General features: G+C 42.9%; 1 protein-coding gene across 10 annotated transcripts in view; it reads right to left on the bottom strand.

The window, feature by feature from the left end:
- Positions 1-18,973: 18,973 nt before the first annotated feature.
- The window catches only part of LOC136448383 (heterogeneous nuclear ribonucleoprotein D0-like), a 46,148-nt gene continuing 43,594 nt past the window's right edge, over positions 18,974-21,527 (bottom strand). For 5 of the 10 annotated variants that reach the window (XM_066447820.1, XM_066447819.1, XM_066447814.1 and 2 more), the window contains exons 8-9: positions 21,043-21,147; positions 18,974-19,608 (exon numbers count right to left, since the gene is read on the bottom strand). In XM_066447820.1, coding sequence (XP_066303917.1) covers positions 21,074-21,147 — 74 coding nt within the window. In that variant the 3' untranslated portion in view covers positions 18,974-19,608; positions 21,043-21,073. Of the gene's footprint in view, positions 19,609-20,581; positions 20,647-21,042; positions 21,148-21,527 lie in introns of all 10 variants that reach the window. The other 5 variants (XR_010757873.1, XR_010757871.1, XM_066447818.1 and 2 more) reach the window with 3 other exon arrangements.

Raw genomic sequence — 21,527 nt, forward strand, 5'->3', positions numbered from 1 at the left:
AAGATATTGTCTTTCAATACTTTCACAGAATGTAAAGCAACGCTCAGGCTAGTCAAGCTAGAATGTAGATATGTGAACTGTCTGTGTAACGTGCAACGTTGTTTTCTTGCATGTCTACAGTTCGTTCGTACGTACCTTCGTTTAGGCCCTTTAGTGCTCAGTGGCATATAGGGCAACAAGTTTCCTTGCTGTTTCAATAGCAGGGTATATATTCATAGGGAAGGGTTGCTAGTCGGTCCTTTTAACGTGCTCGGGGCACCTCCTCGAACGCGGGACCCCCATTCTACGTCCCTAGCTTCCGAAAGACGTGCAGCCCCAACCAAGATGCCCTTCCCAGGATTGAACCGGAGCCTCGCAATTACCAGCTAATTGGAACCAGGCGCTCAACTGTGAGGCTGTTACCAATTGAGCTACAGAGACATCTCCATGTCTACAATAAAATGTTCATCAGTATTTTTCTTTAAGTAGCAGCATTTTATTCTGGTTTGCACCCGAAATATGATCACCAATATATATTCCATGAAAATCACAGCCCAGCGAGGAAGAAGTCTTAAATAAAAGGTTATACCGGTTGATGTATGTGCCCGCTTATGGGAAATTTGGTCGTATAACCTGAGAGTGCGACCTCCAAGGGCACCCAGCGGTCTTGATGTAAGCTCTTTGGCGCCGCGTGTGAAATTTATTGATTGCTGAAGACGTGATAAATGCACCTTATTTCAAGAACACCAAATAAGAATCGAGTATTTACCGTTGGCCAACAGATGATGGGCCTACAGCGGCGAAAGTAGAAACGCATCAATCTTAATATTTACCTGGGTCAAGCCATGCAGGCGCCGCAAAATACGGACCTTCTTTCAGAAAATCAATCCGCAAAGGTGAACAGAAAGGGAAAGAAGCAAACATGTTGCAATAAGTCAAAACTGGTTTGATATCACATCATCGTTGCCTACTGCGCTTATGTTAATGATATTGGTACTGAAGCTGCGATAGGTATATACACGTAACAGACACAGCAGAAGTGTTTTATTGTATAACCATCACTGATTGTAAAGGTCTGTAGAAAGCGTTATTCTGAGTTGGTTTTTGGAAGCTCTGTGTCATAAATAGGCGGGTGAGATAGAGGCACAGGAAAAGACCTAGGGGCGCTTGACGGATCTAGAACTGCAAATACTGTCAAGCCTTTGGCCGTCCAACCACCTGGCACAGTCAACCACCTCCAGTCGCAAGCCACATCAAAACAGTCCCGCCTATTTTACATAGTGAAGACCCTGTTGTCTGAATCAGCCACCCCAGTCACCAAACCGTTTTACTCAGTCCCTTGAGTGGTTGTTGAGACCATGTTTGACCATAACGTTACTGGTCAGTCCAGTAATCTTACGTTCACGTTCATACGGAATACGCGAGCTGTTGACTTGGCAATTGGGTTGGTTAGTTGGTTGGTTGGTTGGTTGGTTGGTTGGTTGGTTGGTTGGTTGGTTGGTTGGTTGGTTGGTTGGTTGGCCGTCTGGTTGGCTGGCTGGCTGGCTGGCTGGTGGTCTGTCAGTTATTTCATTGGTTAGTTGTTGTTTGGTCAGTCGGTCGGTCGGTTATTTGGTTAGGTCGTTGGTTGGTTAGTTGGTTGGTTCATTGGATGGTCGATTGTTCGCATTAATAGGGGTGCACGAGTGTATTGCCGCCAGGTTAGTACAATGAAAACATCCATAGAAAGAAACTGTCCAGCAGTATGAGAACACGGTTCTCGCATCTGGTAGACATGTGAAGCACCAATCTCAACAAAGCTGCCACCAGAAGTACTAGCCAGGATTTATTCGTCAAGTCGTTGGCAACAGAAATGCTGGCAGTGCCAAAATTCCTCTTCGCGATAGTCTCCAAAAGTCGCGACATTACCGTGTGATGTTCACCGGGTCGCTGGATGTTGCCCTAACTCCTCTGTTATATCCACTGACGTTGGCATAACGGGAGATACCACACTACCCCCTCCCCCACTGATACCAACACTGATGGATAACAGGCCCGGGGTTACTCACGGTCAAGTTTGAGAACTTGACCTGACGTGAACTCGACTTATCGAGGGAACACAGCCTGGAGATTGACTGCCCCCTCCCACTATTCTAACATGGATCACCAACAGTCCGGCGAACTGATTGGGGTTATTTACGGTCAAGTTATTAAACTTGCGTGGCGCTGCATTGTCGTAATGGCAGGGTGTTTGGCTCTGAACCCAGAGGTCCTGGGTTCGAATCCGGGGTCCCCTGACTTGCCCCGTTGATATTGTGCCCTTGGGAAAGGCACTCAACACGAATTTCCTCATTTCACTCAGGTGAAAATGAGTACCCATCTTCGGTTATGGACGTCTCTCGGATAGGACGTTAAATGGAGGTCCCGTGTTTGAGGAGAGCCACACCTCAAGCACGTAAAAGAATCCAACACAACTATCGAAAAGAGTAGGGATCCTTCCCGGTGTGAGTGGATGACATAAATCTCTCCAGATATGCAGCTTATACTCTCAGTATAAACCTGGTGATGTGGTTTACCGGGTATGCAATACAAACAAACAGACAAACAAACAAACTTGACCTCGAGCTTGGAAGCTGACAGCCCCCCTTCCCTCAACGCGGATTGCTATCGTCAATGATGCAGCAATTCAACGAGGACAGACTTTCAGTCATTGATTCTTTAAATCTAATAAGGATTCAAAAGTTTTCCGATGCCCCAAAGATTTTCTAGATTCCCCAGGTCCACTGCGGTGTAATTCATCATCGTCCAGTGTAGTCAGTGTCTCATACTGTATGTTTCAATAATACGTATTGATATGGACATTTTGTAGGGTGCAGCTAGGGAGAGGGACATAGTCGAGAATGGTTCACATATCAGACTCTACACTACAGTCATAATGATTTATTATTTGAAAATTCATGCCCGTAGACTAATTACGCATGTCTATTCTATTGATCTACCTGATATTTCTACGAACAGTACTATGGATTTGACTTCATCTTTGGAGGCGGTGGCTAATGAAAAGTCCAACGCTACTAGGATAGTATGCGTGGATGGATAAAGATGTAGCAAGGGTTGACAGATACGCTGTCATCACTCGGCTTTAGCAAACATTGTATGTCCCAATTTGTCCATGCTCCAGGACTTTGTGTTTCTCAAATTGATTACAAAAAGACTTAACGTAATCCTATACCAAGGCGAAATGCACTCCATGCTTGCGGACATCTTTCAAACCCCAGTCGGAGCCGTTTGTTTATCCGTGGCTGCCGGCATATCTAAATTCTCTTCCCGGGCTGGCTGTTACGGTAATCTCCAAGCAGATCTTTGGTTTCCATAGGACGTAGTCTTAGCCAGCAGTTACGATTTTGCCAGCGGAAGGTTCTGTTTGGAGATAAGCATAGTTTAATGTTTTCATCATGCACTGCTGTCGATAACCAGCAGGGGATGCTGCAATTGGATGCTATAACAACAGCAGCAGTACATCCAAACGCGAAGAAGTAAGTATTCAAACCATCAATAAGAAACAACAGGCATCATCATCGTTTTCTTTTATGCTGATATGTCTTCCATACTATCTTTTATGAACTATTGGCATTGTATGTGTAATGAAATGTACGAACTGGCGAATTCTTGGTGAGAAGACAGTTTTTCTGACCAGAGTTGATCAGATGCCAATCATTGTGTGGGTGGCAAATCAAACCTGGAATCCGGTCTTGTTAGCTTTAGTCCGCTTCCGACGGTTATGGCAAGTTAGGAGAATCGGAGCACAACATGAAGCAAGTGTATTTTCTTTACCTATATTGCGCAGCGCAAGATGTAACATATTGGTGAAATCTGGCCACGACTGAGCTGCTGTAACCGGAAGACGTTCGTACATCTACCGTAAAATGAGAATAAAATGTCTAATCGCAAACAGGCCATTCAAACGTTTTCGCGGAATTGGCTATTATCATCCTGTCAACATCAGAAAGTTTTATGATACTGTATTTGATACTGCTGGCATCCTGTCAACAATGCAATTTTCCACTATTGACATGATGATCCTGTCAATAGCCTTAGGCTTTTTCGCACTTTCGCAAGAGATTGTTGGTCTCTGAAGAATGCCATCATAAAACAACGTTTTTCTAGCCTTACGCCCACCTTTCGCACGATGAGTTAAACATATTCGATGAATAGAAACTTCACTCAGTTCTCCCTCAGCCCCCCTTTCATTTCAAAAGATGCCTCTCCTGTATTTCAATCCTCTCTTCTCTGATTGAACTGTGTGTCCATCAAGTTTTTGGTGAACACAATGGCGTAATGATGCGTCAAGCATCGAACAGTCACGCCCCTGTGCACAAAATCGCACCACGGAATGAACGAGACCCAACGCCTGAGTATAGCTATAGTACTCGGTAATGAAACTATCACGGAGCATGGTCAAATGGACGGGTCGTCACGCGATAGGAGGCACTGTAGAAGAGAGGGAAATCAGTGGAAAATCAACTCGAAATGGCGCTGTAACGCTATGAGTAAGAGCTTAGAGCATGTTGCCTGATGGGAAAGGGTCAAGGGCACCCGGTACTAGGGCACCTGAAAGTGGAGTATAGAGTAAAAGAGACCAAAGTAGACATGAGTAGTATAGCCGGAGGCGCTTGAGTGTATGTTATGTGGAGGCGCCATATGACGCAGTATGGACATGACAATTTTGTAATGTAAAGGTTAATAATGGCATGATAACAAATGCCAAACATAGTTCAAGGGCAAGTCTAAGCGTAAGTCCAAACACCCTACCCAAAGGAATAGAGGAACACATACATGTATAGCTTAAAAACGTTAAGTTGCCATCATGTAGTTTTGGATGTTTAATACAATTTCACAATTAACACAGGAAGAGCAAAGCAAACTACCACGTAAAATTTAGCTACTCTCCAAGCAGAGATTGGGCTCTGGCTGATTTTGACCTGTTTTTATGCGTTGGGGGGGGGGGGTCTACTTTGTCCCGTTTTCTTTATGTCGCCAGCCAACACCTTTTCCGGGCGGGGCAAACCTATTCACTTCCATTGAAGAAAGTTGGCAGTGCTCCTCCGAAATCTAGCCACGAACGCTTTGGACGAAATGGCAATAAACAGCCTATCACTATCGTATGACTTGTCATCCCTACGAGCCGTTTGGACATCTTCTATGTAACGTTGAGTTAAGTTAAGACATAGCAACCCTTCGGTTTGAAAAACGCGCCATCGGCAGAGAAACGCCTCACAGTCGAGGCCGATGTACAAAAATGTCCTGATCAAGTAAAACAGATTAGGTTCCGAATACATAAAAAATTTCAGGTAGTTCTGTCTCAATACAAGGACACATGAGCCCAAAACATACATTTTTGGTCTGAAAATGGCAACAAAAGGCCATAAAATTGATTTTGAGCAGAATTTGAGATGCCTTCATATCTATACTTGTGAATGATACATTCAAGTACATGTGCGCCAAATCTCGTGCTTTTAGACTGCTTTTTTAGCTATGCCACTGGACTAGAATGAAGAACGTTCCTCGCTTCCGTAATTCCGTCAATATTTTCAATGTCCAGCAGATAACGAGGAAAGTCAAGAAAACATTGACTCTCAAAATCCTCTCTCATTCTTTATCTACGGCGCACCCATAGACCACGGGATTAGTTGTCGACTATTCCGAGTACTGACCATGACCCTTTGAAGCCCGTATGATAGAAACCTCGCTCTTATAAAGCTACTTCACTACGGAAATCCTTAAATCCTAGCCCTGGAGGTTATCAAAGTTGAGCGGTCTTCGGGGGGGAAGGAAATAAAAAGTAACCGTCTTGGCCTGGTATTCGATAAACGCAATAAACATCCAGTTTGATATCGAACTCTAGAGAAAACAAAACGATCCCAAGAGAGCACTGAGATTGCATGAGATCGGATACTTGTGCCGGTAGCTGTACGCTAATTCTGTAACCACCCTAGCCCCTAAAGCAGGCTCCGGGCGGCCCTTTAATGTTCCCGTTTTTATTGTTAGTGAATAATCGTTTGTGATTCCCACTGTGTTACATGGCTGCTGAGTTTTTATAGATTCCCTGGCGGCAAATATTGAAAAAAAAAACACGACAGAAATCTGTACTTGGCACCAATCCCAAACAGTGTGTACATCCATTAAGTAAAAGAAAGAAGGAAAAGAAAGAAAAATGATTGTATGAAATGTTACCCAAATATTCCGAATCCTATGCAATGGCTATGCCCCCCCCCCCCCCCCCCCATACACACATACATTCACGTGTTCTTTCAAGTCTTGCTTGTACCGTAAGGGTCATTCCAGTTCGCTGAGTTTCTCATTTATATACAACCCGAGGGACTGTCTGCTGTATTAATTATTCATAGAGTAGTCTCGCCTTTATTTGATAAGTCACTCTACAGTATTATATTTCTCTAGTCAAGCGTTCACAAGTCAAACATCGCGTTTTCATGCCAATCATGGGAGAACATAGTTTTCAACTGTTTTTATGAATTGAATATTATCATCGCTATACAGTGCATGACGTTATACCTGTATTGAAACAGAATAATATCCTTCAGAAATCAGATTCCATTCTCAGCTCACTTCATAAACCGCGTAAAGAAAATGTGACAAATCATTTCTGTCAAAGTGTTTACGGTAACTCTAGAGCAGCGGAAACCACACTCGATTTATGATAGATACAATCGTTAAAATAAAACTATTTAATATTTTGTTTTACCATTTTCTTTCAGAACTGGTTCTTAACTGACCCAGTTTGAGCCAAGTCTCAAAGGATGCCAATTAAGGAGAACTCGTGTGCGTTATCTTCAATCGTCTGAAGCTCTAGATTTGTGTCTCAATCTGAAGGATTACGTAGAAATATGTTCATGCAATGTTTGTCGTTTCTTTCATGCTTTGTGTAAGGAAGTATGTTGTCTATTCCCATTTCCTCCCTGTCGATTCCACATACACAATATGCAATACTCCAAGTTTATCTCACAAAGGACTGCAAAATATGTGTGCGTGTGTGTCGGTGTGTTTACAGGAAAGAAAGAAAAGAAAGAAAAGAAAGAAAAGAAAGAAAAGAAAGAAAAGAAAGAAAAGTGTGTGTCAGTGTATGTGTGAGGTGTATTTGTGCGTGTGCATGTGTGTGTCTGAGTGTGTCTAAATGTGAGTGTGCGCCTGTAACCCTCCCCCTCTCTCTCTGTATACATGTTTATGTATGTATGTGTGTGTGTGTGTGTGTGTGTGTGTGAGTCAGAATGCACGTGCTTCTTTGTCTGTGTGTCCGTGCGTGCGTGCGTGCAAAAACACAAAGTGATACCACTCAAGCCATACAGCTTATACTAACAGCACCATTGAACACATATCAGTTACTAAACAAAAGCAAACAATGCACTGACATAATGTCGTAAGTATAAATCTATGATTTAAGTAACAAAACTGTCGAAATGAAAGATGTCAGTGCACTTTGCCAGCTTCAAAAGGATGTATTTGATTAGGATGAAACAACCATTTTCAAAAAAGGATCCTATAGTAGTCTTCGCTCTTTTGTTTCACGGTTTCCCAGAGTTGACGTGACATATCGGTACCCCATTATTCCCTCGTCCCTTCTCCATCGACCGCTCTTAATCAATCCGTCTCTCTACCGCCCGATTTCTCATCTCGTTCCATTAGATTTGTCGTGCAACAATGAGGTGATGAATTTGGTGGCGTCGGAAAGACGTATGGGTAGAATAGTGCGTGATAACCTGTGTATGAGTGATCACGGCGGGTAAATCTATCTGCATTAACACCTGTGCGTCCCATGTAGGTGACAATTCCTGTTGGAGATGTAATAACTCTGACTAGCGTGTTCCTGTCGGTTTAAATACGATGCCTGACAAGTCATCAGTGGGAGGGAGGGGGGGTATTGTCTTGTATCTGTGATAGTCGGTATCATGACGTTTCGTACTAGGACGGTTCGGCCCCTAGCCGATCGGGACGATTCGGCACCAGGTCCAGGACGACTCTGGTTAGGAATAGGGTTGAAGTTAGAGTTAGACGCCCTCTTGCCGGTGAAACGTCTAGAAACAGTGCTAGACACTCGCCCTGATCGTCTAGGGGTCGAACTGTCCAGGTGGCAAAACGTCCGACATTCGAGACTGTCTTCTCACTTCGTATGACGGGATGTTGCTTCAAGCAGAACAAAAACAAAGACACTCGTACAATGTAGGCATTAGGGGATCTTATCTCCCTCTGACGTAAGTTCATGAATCAGAGAGACATTTATAACAGGAGAGGTACGTTGCTACATTGTGCCAAAATCTGGCCAATCATGAAGTAGTTCTGACATGAGCACAGTACGTCATAGGAAGACTGACCACTGGTCCTGATCAACAGTAGGTTTTGTAACAGACACATACAGTTGATATATACTAAGATTGTAAGTCAAATACCAGCGATGAGCATTCATGCGATGCCTTCGCTTCCATTCTAAAACTTTCCTCAACTTAACAGAAATAGTACAACATACTCCGTTGAACTGCACACTCCTAAAGATTGTAGAAATACTTAGTCTACCGCCTTGCACACTACCTGTCCCTGTGGCTCAATCGGTAGCAGCCTCACAGCTGATCTCCTGGTTCCAATCAGTTACACGTTGGTAACTGGGAGACCATGTTTCAATCATGGGAAAGGCATCTCGGTTGGGGTTGCAACCGTGTTTCGGAAGGGACGTAAAATGAGGGTCCCGTGTTCGAGGAGGTGTCTCGAGCGGGGATTGGCTAGCAACACCTTCCTGCACAAATATACCCTGCTACTGAAACAGCAAGGAAACCTGCTGTCCTATGTGCCACTAGGCACTACAAGGGTCTGAACGAACGAACAAACGAATGTGTTGCCCTGCAACCGTCTTCACATGGTTAATTCATCTTTGATCTATAATTCAAGGCACCATGATCGAGATGTTAAAAAACAAGAAAAGGACATGAATTTGAAAGTGCGAACTTCTGGCACCGTCCCCACAGCAGCTGATATGAGTCTAATTGTTACACAGAGAGCGGTGTAGTTACCGATGAGATACAGGCGAGTCATCGGTCACTGTCAGCGGGATCTATTTAAGTTGCCGATTTTATCTGTAGTATTACGTATCTCACTAGGCTGTTATTGCTGCTACATGTGTAGTCTCATTCTTAATTCATGATGATTTATTTCATATCTGACGTTAATACACGTTTCTTAAGTTACCACCGTGTCCATGTGTAATCTGTCTCACATGAATGATGTTCCTTGATTCGCTTTGAAGACAGTGCAACATTACACTATTAACTACTCGTCACTATATCTATATGACAGTTCTACACAAGCATTTTCTTGTACGTCTATCTTATTTCAGCGCGTTAAAAAATAGTTTCAAAGAAACCGTTATAACATAGCTGATTTTGAATGCGCCTGTACGGTCCATTCAATCTTCCTTGATGATACAGGGCATGTTTAACATAATATCGACTTTGTTGAAGACCGGGTCGTTGGTCAGTTTGATTCTGCCCTATGCAGTTATTGAAAATTTAAACGCAAAAAGAATGCATGAATGGATAGCCGTCATGCCCGTGTCTGCTGTGAATGCCAATAGTTTCAGCACCAAGGACAGCGACAATCTCAACACTACATCAGCCGCAGGGTAAGTCGTAAAACGGGGAACACAAATGTAGTTTGCGGACTATCCTGTACTCCCGTGGACCATTGATGTCTTCGGTGATTGATAGACGTGACCGTTACTTCAAAGAAATGTTCTAGGTTGTAAGAAGGCACTTTTATCAGAGCTGCTGTGCGGATGCGTCCTAAGAGTGCAATTTACGTGACTTAGGGCCGCGGGAGAAGAAAATATGATCAGAATTCTTCAGTAGGGATGTATTCGGCGTATTCTATATCTTCTGGACACCTCTATTTCTGTCAAAGGATAGAGGATTGAGAAAATAAACAAACTGAAAAAAACGTAGGCGAAGCAGAAAAGGGACCGGCTGCTACATGGTCTGATCAGTGTTTGATTTCAAACGTTAACACGGTACTGAGATACGTCCTTCTGTATCGTATGAAATTACACGCCTCTTGATTGCTTTTTGTCGACTAAGCAAAAAAATGGCTGTCAATGTGTTTCATGTATGTTGTGGTACAATAATCAATCAATCAAAAAATCGTTCAATCAATCAATCAATCAATTACTTGAGGTAGAGCTCTGTGTTATCTTGTTAAATCTTACGCCCCAAAATGGGCAATTTGGAAATAATTAATCGGATGACTAGACACCTTATCTTTTTCAAGACTGCGTCACGTTAGTGGACACGTCACAGAAAAACGTTACACACTGTTGCAGGTACAAATATCAGGCAGGGCCAGAGAGGCCCTGTGTTTTCGACTAAACTCCCATGATGCATCACCGGATATGTTGCTATATGGGGGGGGGGGGCGGCAATGAACGTTTGTTTGTTTGTTCGGCCTCAGTTTTTGCAACATATTTTGCAACAATTCTAAATGTGTATTCCATATGTATTAGGAGAAAAGCACCTATAACTAGGTAATTTTCACGTTTTTATTGTAGGTACAACAATTGTCAAGTATCAATGGTTTGGTCTTGATTTTGGAGTATTGTCGCTTAAGGGCTTATACTTTCCCCGGGTAGCCTAAGACCGTCTAATAAAAACAATGTTAAGGAGGCCTTTTCAAGAATGTTTTGAACACCTAGCTATCTGAAGTGTGCATACCCTTGGGAATACTGATACTGCATTAGTAGATATTTTTTCAATTCATCTATTTATGTGGGTACCGGGTGTAATAAGGTTTACGATTCTTAGTACGCTTGTACAGCGAAATGCATTGTGGGCAATATATCAAAGGTGAAGGCCCCCGAGACACAAACTAAACCCGTCTGGACATTGTAATACAAATCGCGACAATGTTCGAGACAAGAACTGTTAACAAGTTAGGGGCCAACACATTGCCCTCAATACATCTCGCTGTACATCCGTACTTGAAATCGTGAACCTCCTTATTACAAAAGTCGACGGTACATTCTATACAGTACGGGATGAGTGTTGCTTTCGCAGTGAGTAAGGGGTAGTGATGAGGCTTCTGTCCTCATCAGTATGCTTAACGGTTTACCAACGTCACGGAGAAGTTCCGGTGATGAGCTATTGTCGCTTCCGACGTTGTCAATTGACGTCGCCAGGGGACGCCCCTTCCGGTCGGAAGGGCGGGCTTTGACGCGAACGACGTACGACGCGCCGTCCGTAAAGAGACAAGAGCCAAATTGACTCCACACAACGGGAAGCTTGAATGTCGCCATACTTCATTAACCGTCCTGGGACCACTGGAGGTAGCCTCCTTTGCAGGCCTTTTAGGCGTCGCCAGCGTTCATCTTTTTGGGGGAGCGCTGATTCGCAATTTTCAACATATCGGGGCCAGTTGTTTTTTTTTGCTGGAGAGATCGTTTTTGCCACCAACAGAAGGCCTGCTTTCTTTCATGAAACGCAATTATGATGAAAAACGTCTTTCAAAAGATAGACTATGTAAATGTACCAGCGAGAAGTAATTCACAGTATGCGAGCAGGTCGTCCACGGGCGGCAAAAACGATCTTTCCAGGAAAAGAACCTGTCCCCGATATGTTGAAAATCGCGAATACACCCCCCCTCCCCAAGTAAATGTTGTCGCCGCCTAGAAGGCCTGGAAAAGAGGCTACACTAGATGTGAGATCCCAGTCTCCAGTTTTTTGTCAAACTTGTTCACAACACGAGTCATTTGACTCCAGCTATCATCTCTGGGCCTCCGAGCGTGAACGCGCCAGGGAAGGTGGGAAAAGATATCAGTATACCCCTGTAATTGGGGTCACCTTCACCGCCGAGAAAGCAAGACTTTTATATAAAGAGAAAATTCGCCCTGAATCATCACAATTGCCATTACTTGCGGAAGGCCGGGCCTCCGAAATCGTTGGCCATCCAATCATGGGGGTTGATTATCCAATTACGGCATGGCATAACCCCATTACTGTTTTATTAGAGACGCACCATTACCGTTCCGTTTGGGGAATGGGAACCCTTCCAGTCGTGTTAGTCTCCATTATTCTCTACGTCCTTAAAAATTCTCTCCAACCCCCGTTAAATGTATATAAATCCCCGTCCATGCTTCGGGAGGAAGAGAAGTGGTTGTCTGCATGACCCTGAGTAGCCACCGCCAAAGTTGACCAGGCTTGGCCAGGTGTTAGATAGACAGGCACCCCTCCCACGGCCGTTAAATGAGCACAGCTCAGTCTCCATTATTCTTTATATCCTTAAAATTCTCTCCAACTCTCATTAAATGTATATAAATCCACGGTTCGGGAGGGGGGGTGAGAAGTGGTTGTAGCCACCGCCAAAGTTGACCGGGCTGGTCCAGGTGTTAGATAGCGAGGCGCCCCCCTCTCAAGGCCGTTAAATGAGCACAGCTCATCTTGATGATCCTGAATGATCTGAGAGGTCGCTGGTCACGCCATCAGCCTCGTGCCTTCCTCTTATCTTCACATCCTGGCATTTGATGGATCAATCTCGGTTCCCGCTGTACATTTCGCAGATGTGACCGTTATCCGACCGGCAAAGTCCGCGCCACTCACGCGTGCTTCTAAGTGCCATAGAATTGTTTCTTCCCTTATTACCACCGTGAAAGAGGTCAGTGACCTCAAAAGGGGGTATTGTTTCTGCCCGGGTTTGTGTGTAAAGCTATAACTCAATATCCTTTTAATGGATTTGTATGAATTTTGGCACCCTAGTACTAATTGAGGTCCCGATGAGGCATGGCGATTTTGGGCAGTGTCCTCATGTTTTGGATAGTTATAGATCGACACCCCCATCTTGAAGGTAGTGTGGTACAGTCTAATGGTAGCCACTGCTATACAAGCTGAGGCCAAGCAGAGGTTAGGCTCCGGCTTGCTACACTGCCTTGGTTACTGCCTAGTGTTATGATAAAAAACTGGACATAAATGGAAATTGGTTTTAAAGAAATCATTATTCCTTAGCCCACATCGAAACACCACAATCATCACTTCACGGAGGTTTGTGTCCTACGGACTCCGGACTCTTGTTCTTACAGAATATGTAACACATGCCAACAATGCAATGCACTCGCAAACACAAGCATATATCCTTATCACAGTTCAGCTGCAGGAGCTGAAAAATAAAAAAGGCGAAGAAATTTAACAAAACAACGATGTGCATATCCTTTCTCTTACCATTTTTTCTGATGACCATTTCATTTACTTTTGATTTTCTTGTCCCTTGTTCCTAATTGATGACCGGCTCCTCCATCCCGTTGATCAATCAATTAGTGCAGCAGCCGATCAATCTTCACTCCAGTTTGGACATGAACTACCAGGGTCGGAGGGGAATAGCTGATTGGCTAGAACCTGACCAATGACATGAGGTTATAGAACTGGGGATTTAGAGACCTGGGATATTCGGTCTGACGGCACATAGACCAGTGCTTGAGGCGTGAAACTGCCCAGACATATTATACACACACCGCCGGTTAGCGATGTATACTGATTCATAGCAGACGACACGGTTTAGTCATACACGATTTGTGACTGTCAACACGCCATGAAATATCAACTGAACATTACGTCATAAACACGTCCTACCCATTTTACAAGGGTGATGGTATACACCAAAAAAGCCGTCGTCTGTGGAAGTACTTATCTTTATATGAAATGAATATCAAAATCGAAAGGAAAAGAATTGGCGGAACTGGTAAAAAGATCATGTTGTTTCGCTCAATTCATCAACTTGACGCTCAATTGCAAGGTCATAGGATTGGCATGGAAGTGTCCTGTCACATGACTTGAAGGAAAATCAATTCCATCTATTAATATTAGCGTTTGTTTTGGAGGTTTACGTGTAAGTTTGGCGGCGGTTACGTCACCGTGTGGGCCTTGTGTATCGTTGAATCGACAGATTCTGTTGGCGTGAGAACATGGTCTGGCATATATACTGGAAGTAAAAAATTTAAAAATAAGAAAAAAAAAAGGTGGGAAATTATTTTTATCATTATGAAATCTATATGGTCTGTACATACAGAACATGGTATACCAAACAATAAATTTGTTTTTTTGTGCTTTTCCACATATTCTTCTTTGACATTTGAATTTGCTGAGACATTCTACGACACTAGTATCCGTTTTCCGATATCATCTTCTCATATACAGTGTATTTGCTAATTTTACAGCTTCCTTGTACGATTGAATTTGGTCACAAACATTTTTGGAAACGGACGAAAACTGATGCGTGCGCGGATGTCAGTGCAGTGTGGCCCATTCCTCATGATCATTTATGTTCCATCCTCAAAGAACATGAATGCTCCGGATCCCCGCCCGTCAATTCTTGATGCGTTAGCGACCTCCACAGTAAATGTCATAACTGTTAGGTATAAGGCCAGAGCTTTGTTCCCTCCAAGTGTTTTCACTACCACGGCTTTGCCGTGTAATTCCCATCCACTTGCAACTGATCTCTTGCCTAACCCCTGCACTAAAACCGGGCGCACTTAGGATCTACATGAACAGGCCACATCAAGTGCTATTAAACGGAATATGCGTAGGCCTGGTAGCAGAGGATTTAGCCCACACCTAACAGTTAAGCCCATTCACATACGTATGCACAACTGGTCTAAGGTTAAAATTTTTCAACAGGAACAAGAAATTGAAGATACTTCAGTGAAGCATTTGCGGATTTCTTGTTTTATTCATTTGATATTGTAATTATTTGTTATGTGCTGCTTAATAAACAATAAATAAACAACGAACACACACCGACTCGAACATACACGCCGAAAACATAGACTCCGTATATGGAGTCAACGATACCTCTTGTTTCACGGATGTAACATATATTTTAGACGCAAAATGTACTACAGTAGAATCCAGCTATTTGCATTACTGTTAATAGCATGTTTCGGGGATATGCGTAAAATTCTGAAAACCCAAACCATTTCCCATTCACTCCATTTCAAATAAAATGGCATACTAGTAATTGCATTAGCCATTTTCCCATACATAAATCAGTTATGCAAATAAGCGGATTCTACTGTACTCAACATTCACATCTCAAATCTAGAAAAGTCGGTTCTGCTGCTGTACCTTCAAATTCGTGCGACCAGAATATCCTAGGTCACGTGTGAAATGGGCTTTACCGTGTCATTCGGACACACGCTCGCACAAATTTCAATGGTTTTCACGAATAACCAACCAGGGCTTATTCTTCATAACCTACTTATTGTCTGGCCAATGATGTAATGGCCAACAAGAAATGGACCCTCCTGATTGGTCGACATGTGTGGACTGTTCACGTTGATTTGTGACAACCAGACCAGTTTCACATGGCTGCAGGAGTCAAGTCCAATCTGCGAAGTCCATTTGAGGTACCACGAAGAGAGTCTATATACTAGTAATACAAAACACCTCCATTAAGCTCCTTTAAACTATCACGCAGTTATTACTTGTTACGTATTCCGTGCAAAGGTGTCGCTGGGTAGTATTCGGACATTTGGTAGAAAGTTGGCCAAGAATATGTAACGGACTGAGCACCGTGTGGATAGGAATGACTTAAACGAAGAAACTGGCAGGGGGTTGTGCTCTCCAAATGTTAAATCAATCAATGTACCATTTGCTGGCCCATGTGGTATTGGCGACACCATGGCTGGCTTTGGCGAGTTTTTATGTCACTGAACTGTGATGATCCAACGGTATACTGTAAAATGCAAATTTTCGCGGTGATTTAATTTCGGGGAAAGGATAAAATGGAGTGTTCGCTGTTGAAACAAAGGGGAAGAAGACGGAACAAAACTTTTCTCTGTAGTTTTTAATTCGTTGTGACGAGATCACCGCGAACATTTCCTCTTCTACAGTATTTTCCTGAAGGACATCTGAGTATTATCTTGAACATAGTTGTACAGAAACTTGGCTATCCCAGATACATCGCGGCATATCTAGGATGACGTCTGACCGTTTCCAAAAGTCATCCAGTTGCTTGAGTACCTGTTACCTTGCGTAACACACCTGGTGGTTTTCATCAGCCCCCTTGTTAACCCGCACGTGTTACAGATACAATCTTATCAGCCGGTGTCACCTGGGCGTCTTCACCTCATTATCGGGATGACATGAAGTTCAGTCCCGGAGCCACCTCGGTTAGAGTAGCGGGAGATCTCAGCGGACACGTCTTTTTTCCCGCGTCCACGGGTCACGCACATTCTCGACAGTCTATCACGATCGTTTTACAAAGGTGGGGAACCTTGAACCACCTACGTGATATCTCAACTTAACTGCGTTACTTTCATCTGATCGATCTTTCAGAAGTAGACTGATGCACAGCGCAGAGGGAGGCGGGTCCGGAGAAAAGAACTTTGCAATAGACCCGAGTGCAGAGTTACGTATACCTTACAGATGTGACCTATGTGACAGAGACTCATATAGGACGGTTTGGCAATATCCGAAGGGCTGAAATCAATTAGGATTTTACCAGTCAATATTACCTCAAGGCCAGATTTCTCTCTCTCTCTATACATATACATTGCTGCATATATATGATCGGTATTTTACTGCGTTCCAAGCAGAGGTTGGATGGAAAGACTAACCGTCTTCCGTTTTTTTTGCCGTTTTCTGACGTAACAGGTGGCCTGGCAGACATTTTGTCCCTGAATATTTGCTTGGAGATTTATCTTCCATACCAACACTACGGACGTTAGGACCCGTTCACTCTTGTGTGTATATTGAAGTCCGTTTGAGTTGCGTATAAACATTTGTGGGTGGGTTACGTTAAATTTTTCGGGAAAGATGTTTGACTCACCGTTATGAAGCCTGGTTTTCGAACCGAAAAAGACAATTTTTTGGCCGCAAACCTTACCTATGACAAAACATATAAGTGTGAACGGGCCCTAACAGAGGACTCCTACCTAGGATTGACAGCTAGTTTAGACTGACAAACTTTCAGTTCATATACCGTGTTGTGCATGTTCCATTTACTATCAAATACACTGTAGTTTCATCTTTATGTTGCTTCAACCACTGGCGAAGAAGAAAATTAAATCATGATACAAAGTATCTTTAATAAAAACATTAAGAGATTCTATATTTCATTAGCTTTAACACACGATAGAGGAACTGTACTGGGTACAAGCCAGTTTTACGTCTTAAAAATCGAGCTTTAACAAAACGTCAAAATGAACGGCGATACAGCAGTTTGGTTTGGTCATTTTACAGTGCCCCACATCATGGCTTCTCAAACGTTATCTTATTTTATTTCATGTCAAAGATGGTGATGTGTGTAATGTTACGTGCACAGCAGAGTGACATGACGTTACTGTATAGGTTACCCATGAATCAAAACTTATTGTATGCGTTTGAATGCATTCTATTCCGCTTGACGGCTAGTCAGAATGAGATATTGATATATTTCTTTGCCACGCTCATCCCTGAAAAAGAGTACAACGATGGTTCGGTCCAAGTACACGTGGCACTCAATGTTGGTGTCTCCCTGATGATATGTTGATGGATGTCGGGATGAGCCGGAGGCAAGGTCGATTCATGCCGCGTGACAACCAGGAGTCAAAATACTGTCCGCTACTTTCAGCAATATTCCACGATCGAGTGTTCTACGAAAACACAATTATAACACTTGTAATCTATTCTCCTTGATTTAACACGTGTTAAGGTATAGCAAGTTATATGCATTCAAGAAGTGACATTAAACCGCCCTCTCCGAAAAAGCAAAACCAAGAACCAAACTGATTGGCTATGTACCAGGATTTAAAACAAGTTCCATCAGTTGTAACATGTGGTCTGCGTTTTCGAGCTACTTCTTGCGACCTTCAAAATGCCTCGTCTGAACTTGGGGTCATCTGTACGTCTTCAAAGTGGTCTGGCTGTACGATTGGCCCAGTTCCACTGAACTCACCATTGGCAATTATTTTCAACAATTATTTCAGTCTGTTGTATCGACTAAGTTGTCAAGCACCTTCCGACTGTGGTCATGGGATCGACAAAGGTGATTTTCTTTGACTGAAAACTTTAAACGTATTAACGGTTTACAAATTGTTAACCCAGTAAACTTTTATTCAGTTTTGCTTATCCGGTCTTTGCGCTAATTTCACAGTTAAAGCACAAGGAGAGGAAGTTAAATCGAAGTAAGGGTAACAAGTGGTTAATGTCTAATGTAACTTTCACATCTCATTATCTACAGTAAGCACATGTATTTGTGTGAGTCGAAGGATCTATAATTGACTTATTGGTGCAGATGGTTTAGAATTAACAGATCTTAACGACTTTTCAGAAATATGGCAGTCACTTTGAAAAATCAAAGTTGCCTATTTAAGTATTACATTCTCTTTTCCATCAATCAAATCACTACCATGAGCAAAGCCAGTAGTATGTTTTCTCTAATTTAGTAGTCTGTCCAACAACGTGCACGTCATCTTCGTTGCATTGAATCAAGGAGATTAAACTGCACAGTGTAAAAAAAACAATAATAACTTTTAAAATGTAGTGTCCTTGCCAGGTTTGCAGAAAGTAACAAAGTCAAAAACATAGTACTTATGGCCAGGATCCACCACCCTGGGAACTATCTTCTCCAAGGTGAAATGTGCAATTCGCAAAATGACTGAAGATCTTTATCATGTTAACACAATTTCTCAGTATGGAAACTGTTGAAGTCACTTAGCTTTGAGTTTCTTTTGCTGTGTTGTGTTCATGATTTTGACTTTCTTCTGAAGTTCACTGGTCATGAAACAGAACTATCTATAGTTTTCAGTGAACATTTAACTTGTTTTCTGCATTCGAATCAACGTATCACTTCTCTGTGCTATCTTCCTCTAAACTGATGTTGCGATGCACATTTTCTACCTATGGTCAGCAATAAGTATTGATGTTTATCTTCTTGATGTGTTGCAAGACAATAATTTTGGTCAGAGCAACCCTAAAAGGAGGTCGAGACCACCACATCTTTCAAAAAATGTTTTATTTCTCCGATGTTGTCCATGATGTAGAAAATTGTCTTCCGTGTTAGCACTACGTATGAGGAAAAAAGAGTTTACTAGGGACTTTTATTACTTCTAAGAATTAGTGAAGTTCTTTGGAAAATAGTCGTAGTTAATTAATGAAAAAGAAATTACTTTTTTAGCTATGGTAACCTTCTTCTGGAAAAATATATTGCACGTGGCAGACACGAAGCAATATTGAAGTTAGCAGCTAAATTTACAAGTGCAGCACAGACAAGACAACTGACATTTACTGATAGAACAAGATAAAACTTCAACACATTTACACTTTATTTATTCAGTAAGGCGTACCTCTTAGGGCATAAGATACTCAACAACTTACGACAAGAAATTACCAAAGGGAAAGAAACTGATTGGGTAATATAAAAGGAACGGGCCGATCGTGACGTTTTAGTCCATGTGGAGTCTTGGTACATCGAGGATGATTTCTGCACCAGCGAGGTGGACACAAATTTTTTCTCCCAGCAGACTCATATCAGAAGGAACGTCTGTTGTAAGTTGTAAAGGAATGAGGCGTGTCTTTTCTCTCCGTCTCTCCTCCCCTCCCCTTCTCTTTCACTCCCTCTCTTCTCTCACTCCTGCAGAAGGTACAAACGAACGGTGAAAACGTTTCATATGATTGGCGGCTGACTCTGCCGACCAAAGCACATCGCAGCAGTGTGAAGGCATGGTGGGACTCGTCTGGGGGGAATCGGGGCAAGAGGAAGGTATGAGCTGATGCTATCAAGCAACATTACCGGGAAGGGAGAACCCTTGAAATAGGGGTTAACCAAGAAAGAGCCTTTCTTTCAATCAGACATAGTTGTATCATACCCTTGGTACTTACAGATGAAGCCATTGAAATACAAAACCTGGACGTATCAGCTGGATATATGATTGAAAGTAAGGCGGCGACAGGGGGGACCAAAAGTGCAGACATGCTTCATTAAGAGCTAGAAGCAGAGATTTCCCCTTTACACAGGTTCTGTTTGGGTGAACAAGAAGGAATGGAAAGATTCTCTTCAGACGTGTAAATCATTTATCAACACAAAATACAGGACCAATAAACAATTCAATCATCAGATCAGTTTTTTCGAGGAAACAGATTTTGTAGGAGCAACGTTTGGACGTCTTATTTGTCAAGAACCTTTCCAAGAAGGGAGGAACACGACCTCAAGACTGCTGCGTAACTGAGGTGGCAGAGACAAGATCAAGAAGCAGCACAACACGTCTCACATGGCTATAAGGATAGGAACAAAAGTACATGCCATTGAACTTCATTATCATGATATCCTTGGGAGTCCCAAGGCACAGAAAGATACAGTAATATACATAGCAAGCACACACTAAAGGTTACAGCTAGAAAAAATACACTTCGTTAGGTTATCAGCACTTTTACAGTTAGAAGTTCCTCTGCATTCCACCTATTACAAAGAAAAATACACCTTTAAATATTAAGAGAAACAAAACCATTTGCCAAAGATATACAATTGTTTACAGCTGCGGCCTTTTTATCTTTACAAGGAAACAACCTTTACTGGAGAAAACGTTGGAAGCACAAAGCAGTCATACCAATTTCACCTTGGTGAGATTTGAGTGCAAGCCGTGGCGGTCTGGCATCCGCAATTTTGGCACAGCTAAGGATGTTGGGATTGAAACAGATGACAAGTCATGAAAATGCAATGCACCATGGGATACATTGCTCGGTTTGAGACTGAGGGCCATTGTCAAGTCTGTTCTCTAAACTGGTGGTGTTAATATGACGTTGCAGCTTGCATGTGGAAGAACTTTTACTCGACTCACTCTTAGGACTGCAAGTTACTGGGTGGCTTCACTGGCAAAGACAATTTTACAGCCTTTACTGGGAAAAAAGGTGCTATTTAATGCATTATTTCCATAGACCTACTCCATGCAAGCCATATACTGCAGGCTCTAGAGTGGAAGCTTGACACACGCTTTACCCTGAAATGAACTCGACAACAGTGAAGTTTATACACAAGCACGACTACGTGACACAAGGGGAAGCCCATTACCTCCACAGGAGCCTACGATGCAGACAGGGGACTAGCGAGGGGCGTACGGGTGGTAGGAAGCCACGTGGCCCTTCCTCGCAGGTGCCTTTCCATACTGTTGGCCCCCTGCAACAACATCATGAGAGCACATTGTTGACATAGCATACACATGTCAAAATCTTCCCACCTTCTCGCACAAACTCCGCCACCCGGGGAAGGCTTTTCGGCTACAACACCTTGCATGCCAGATGGTGTTGTCGTTTTGTTGTGTGTTAGCGTCTACTTTCTACCAGTCTACGGCTACTTTTAGCTCTACTCCTACAGTTAAAGCTGCTGGCGGATTGCTGTTTGGTTAAGCCACACCCACTAGAGAACAATTTAGCTTCACTTCACTTCTTTTACAAAACACCACACACTGGACTCACACAGCACACACAAATGGAGAAACACAAAATCGTGTTAGTTTTCAAACAGAACAAACCCTTTAAAATCAGGACAATTTGGCA

Source organism: Branchiostoma lanceolatum, chromosome 14, assembly GCF_035083965.1.
Source record: "Branchiostoma lanceolatum isolate klBraLanc5 chromosome 14, klBraLanc5.hap2, whole genome shotgun sequence".
Taxonomy (NCBI): Eukaryota; Metazoa; Chordata; class Leptocardii; order Amphioxiformes; family Branchiostomatidae; genus Branchiostoma; species Branchiostoma lanceolatum.